The 5,055-nt window shown below is 37.0% G+C and overlaps 1 protein-coding gene and 1 long non-coding RNA gene across 2 annotated transcripts in view; one reads left to right on the top strand and one right to left on the bottom strand.

The window, feature by feature from the left end:
• The window catches only part of LOC108629697 (E3 ubiquitin-protein ligase TRIM33), a 4,995-nt gene extending 1,995 nt beyond the window's left edge, over window positions 1-3,000 (top strand). Inside the window, exons 7-11 of the mRNA XM_026817487.1 lie at window positions 120-1,341; window positions 1,441-1,600; window positions 1,727-1,910; window positions 2,146-2,298; window positions 2,372-3,000. Of these exons, the coding sequence (XP_026673288.1) occupies window positions 120-1,341; window positions 1,441-1,600; window positions 1,727-1,910; window positions 2,146-2,298; window positions 2,372-2,545 (1,893 nt within the window). The 3' untranslated portion in view covers window positions 2,546-3,000. The remainder of the gene's footprint in view (window positions 1-119; window positions 1,342-1,440; window positions 1,601-1,726; window positions 1,911-2,145; window positions 2,299-2,371) is intronic.
• A 1,149-nt stretch (window positions 3,001-4,149) lies between these two features.
• On the bottom strand, window positions 4,150-4,858 carry LOC108629689 (uncharacterized). The gene is made up of 2 exons (XR_001916854.2): window positions 4,748-4,858; window positions 4,150-4,664 (listed from the first exon to the last, which is right to left on the bottom strand). It is a non-coding gene; the product is annotated as an uncharacterized LOC108629689 (long non-coding RNA).
• Between the last annotated feature and the right edge of the window lie 197 nt (window positions 4,859-5,055).

Genomic DNA, 5,055 nt, shown 5'->3' with positions numbered 1-5,055 from the left:
TAATCATTAAATTTTAATTCGTAATTAGTCGAATGAGAATTAAATGTTAATTGTTAATTGATGCTGAATTGAATTATAGATCTAATCCATTATTTGCAACCCTTAACTAAATGCACACGATTCAGAATGTTTTCAAATTCTACGACAATTTAAAGTTTCTTTTTTCTGCAACAGTGGTATCGTCGATCGGAGCAATAGTCGTAGATGGCAGAGTGTATCCTTCGATATCTCCAGTAAGCGGAGCGAATACACCATCTATACCATACAACGAGTCTCAAACAGATCAAAAGCAATCGAATCCGACGAACACGCACGATGGTTCTTCCTTGTCTGGACCAGCACCAATCGTGACGCAGCAGTCGGCCAATATGCAACCAAATTCCTATCAGCAAGTGCCTCTTCAGCATGTAGCAGCGTCTCAACAGCAGCAGCAGCAACAGCAGCAGTCGCAGAATTACATGCAACATTACCAGATAAACAACGTGCCGGCTCGGTCTTCGCCGCAAGCGCACCAGCCGCGCGTACCATACGTTGCTTACAACAATAGGCTTCCACAGCCGATGATGATGCAGCAACGTCCGCTGGGTAGTTGCCACCAACAAGTGACGTCGTCCACGCATCCTCATCAGCAGGTTCATATGGATCAGCTTGGGCAGAACACGAGTTTACGCGGCCTTTTGGCTCACAACCCGCCACCGTTCCGACCATCTGCGAACCACGTGTCGTACCGACTGCCGCCTTACAGGTATCCGCCGAACGGATCTCAGCGGCCGGTGCCTCCACCCGCGTACCAACCGAACGTGTCCGGTATCCGGATCCAGCAGTGCAACCCGACTTCACCGTCCGCTCAGCACATGAATTATCCCATGCAACAACCGACTGCGGCCCGCTGGCACATACCGCAAAACATTAATCCTTGTCTTCCGTTTTATACTTCTCGTCACCAAACAATCGCACCTTCCATGCCAGTTCCTACAAACGATACTTATAAGATAACGTTAAAAAATCAGCAATCGAATCAAAAGTTTAGTACGCAAACGAGCACCGCCGTCACTGAAAATCCGCCTCAGCAGAATCTGGCGAATTCCGTAGCCGGTCACGCGGTCAGTTCATCCGTGCCGAAAACGCCTAGCCCTGTGCCTCTTGGGAAATCGGACGAGACCGAGAAGAGTTTGGACAAGTTTTGTCAAAAGTCATTGAACGATTTGATGCTGACGATAGCAAAACTGGATAGCAATGGGATCGTAGTGATACCGGAAGCTCAACGAAACCAGCTGGACTCTTCGCAAGTCGACAGCTCCACCGACGAAGGAATGAATCCAATGACGGAAAATTCATCGGGTAAATGTTCCCTCTAGTTTAATATAAGGATGTTTGGACTCCTGTTTTGAATTATCTTATCATATGGGATGATGAATGCAATAATTATGCGTCGATTAGATAACTCAAAAGATGCTGCAGCGTCCATGACGAAGGATGATCCGAATGAGGATTGGTGCGCGGTGTGCATGGATGGAGGAGATGCGGTACTCTGTTGTGATAAATGCCCGAAAGTCTTCCACTTGTACTGTCATATTCCTAGTTTAAAATCATTTCCCGAGTAAGTACAAAATATTTGTTTTTAAATTGGACGCGCAATTTCAAGTTGCTTGAATCGCGTGTGTACTATTTACTATATTTTACACTATCGCTTTTGTGACCAAACGTTACATTATTTTTAACGTAGCGAAAGTGAAACCTGGCAGTGCATGTTATGTACAAACGTGTTGGATTGTACGGACGATCCGCCAGGAGAGAAGAGAACGATTTCGATCAGCGCAAAGGAATTGCGAATCGCGCAAAGGATCGTGTTGGAGCTTTATTGCCAATACGAGCAAAGTTTACCTTTCCGTGAAGTTGTATCCAGCGAGGTAAATTACTATCCGCACGGTTACAGACCTTTAAATTGTCATATTAACAAAAACGATTAAATTTTAACTCTTAATTAGAAAACATCTCAATGATTGAATTTTAATTCTTAATTGGTCAAAGAATTAAAAATTAAAAGTCAATTCGTATGAAATTGAATTAAAGATTTAAACGATTTTCTGCAATCTTTGATATGGTAAAAATATAAGAAAATTTTAATTCGTTTCTTGCCAACAGATTGTTGATTATCATCGCATTATAAAGAAACCCATCGCGTTAGACGTAATTAGAGATAAATTGAAGCCTGAGCACCCGAATCATTACACAGATCTGAGACAAGTGATGGCAGACATCAGACTGATGTTTAAAAACGCTTTTACATACAATCCTGTAAGTCTCACAGAAGAAAGTCATTAATAAAACCTGATTATAATACAATTATATTTCTTTAATTGGTTTTTAGGTGGAATCGCAAGTATATCAAGAAGCACGGAATTTAGAAGAATTTTTTGAGAAATTGTTATTGAAATGGGCACCGAACTATGCCTACGACGATCCTTTCCTTTCTGCCGACAAAGACGAAGACGAAGAAGTGTTCCCTCCTAACAGAAAATATCGACGTATAGTTACTGATTAATTCTCAATTTAATTAAGCATGCAACAGAGTATATATTGTTCAAACGAAATCTGAGACTTAAAGAGGTTGTACCTCTGAGCAAGAGGAGCAAGCAATTTCCTAGCGACATGTCCTACGCTCAATCGTCTCGACATTTGAAGTCCTAGATAATAATTTTTTAAGAATCTGTATTAGTTTTCAAACACTTAGGAGAATTACGTTTTGGAGTTACTAGACGACTCTTAATTATTATTACGTTAACGTTATTCGTGTTTTATTAATGATCTTATGAATATTTCCTCGAATCTGTTTTCTATATTTTACTTGCATACTTATCGCATAAAATTTGTAGTTTACGAGTGAGTTTACTCACGAATTTAATTCTCAAAGTATTTCAAACTTTGTATTATCAGTTTTATCGATTCGATATCGATGAAATGTTTCTCATTCAATTACACTGTTGAGTGGNTATTTATATATATATATCGCAGAATAAAAGTTTATGACAAAGCTGTTGTATTACTCGTTGAGAATGAATTGTAGTTGACGTGATGATTTTAACAATCTCGAATTGCTTATATTCAGGAATTTGATCACTTTGCATTTGCTTTTATTATTTGTCACCGTTAATTTTATCATTTTCACCATTGTTTAGATATTAATTCTTCGCGCACGTATATATGTACAATTTCAATTATGTTACAAGCGATTTTATATATTATATACACAAATAGTTAATTTTAATTGGAAAATGCCAACTGCAATTTTTATTAATTACCGTCTGGGCACGATAAATTATAATTTATCGAACTGGAAATTGTATAGTTACAAAAATTGACGTCGCTAAGTGGTTTCCGTACAGCAAAATGGTAAATAGCTTGTTATTTAAATGGATCTACATATCAGAAGATATAGTCTTACGATAAATGAAATTTGTAATGATTTTATAAACGACTTATGTAACATTTCACATACGGTTTATTATATTCATCATAAATGTTGTTAGTAATAAAAATGTAAAAAAATTAGAAAGAATATAATCTTATTTTTTATAGATATATCACATCAATTTTCCCATACATATTGTAAAAACAGCTTCGTAAGGAACGTGTCAATTTTATCGTATCACCGTTGTAAATCATTATGAACGAACAAACGTTACATTAATAAGCATTATAGTTCATAAGTCATAGGACGTTTCTAAGTGCTTATTGTTCATTAAAAAGCATCTAACAAATATTACAAATTAAGAACCATCAGACACTGTCTCAAGTGAAAGAACAACGTCCAATATTGTATGTAGGGTGACTATATTTTTGGGAGTGAAATCGGGGACAATCAGGGACAAACAGAAAGGTGAGAATTGTGGGAATTATAACAACACACGAACAGAAAAAAAATTACAAAATTCTTGTATTGGATTATTTCATAAATTCTTTATTGAAAGGAAGAAAAAGACAATAGGACAAAAAGAACAAGAAACAAAAATAAAGTCTTCATGACATAACAAAATCATTTCAAAATGTATTAATCACGCAAATTTACAAAGAATTAAAAATTAACACGACCACTTTGTAGAAATATCCGATTATTACAATTTATTATTAAAAGAATAAAGTAGAAACTTAGTTGCAAAAGACTCATTTTTATCTTATTTCGTGCGACATGTAATATGCAAATACAGGATTAAAAATCAAATAAAAACATTTCTACGTCTCGTATTCTTTAAAAAAATTTCGGAGACACGCTATTAAAATACAGAACTGTTTTCAATGATACAGAACGAAAACATTATTTAGGTAGGATGTCTCCGATCAGGAATCAGGATACGTTCTTGCACATATAAAGCCCATTGAGCATTGAGCCCAATTGAGCCTGCATTGCGTTTTGTTTACATTCGTAGTAGGTATAGTTACAATATTACATTCTTCATAAGTATTCTTTTAATATATCAAACAGTATAGTACTTTTTCTTATAAAGAATATCTAATTGCATCATAATAAAATGTCCTATTCCATTTGAAAAACCAAAGTTGACCTTCAAATCATCTGAGTACCTCTACTTGCAGAAAGATTATGTATACCATGTAATTGTAATATGTCTCTCGAAACATGCTCCAAACCAAGCGACATATTTCATCTGAAACAGAGAGTATATTGCATTATTTAAGGTGATTCCTTTAACATTTCAACTTCTCGAGAATAATTATAAAAGGAAAATACGTTGTTATTTAGACCGTCAAGGTGCACAAATGTAACCAATCCTAGTCAACCATCTGGTGGCAGAATGGGGCCAGGCTGTCGACAGATCCTGCCATCTTCCGCAGAATCTACCGACAGGCTGGCGGCAGTGATGTAAGATTTGCGGAATTTCGATCGCCGCGCGTACGGTGAAGAAAAGTGGAACTAAAAGTCTTGATGTAAGATTTGCGGATTTTTCCGCCCATAGCGTAGACCCAGTCTAGAATGCTGTTATGTCTTAGCTTCAAGCTTTGAACCTAGCCGCGCGCGTAGTTTGAACGGCGTACCAC

This window comes from Ceratina calcarata, unplaced genomic scaffold (assembly GCF_001652005.2).
Source record: "Ceratina calcarata isolate Rehan_Ccalc_2016 unplaced genomic scaffold, ASM165200v1 scaffold58.2, whole genome shotgun sequence".
Taxonomy (NCBI): domain Eukaryota; kingdom Metazoa; phylum Arthropoda; class Insecta; order Hymenoptera; family Apidae; genus Ceratina; species Ceratina calcarata.
This window is presented reverse-complemented; position numbering and strand designations above follow the sequence as displayed.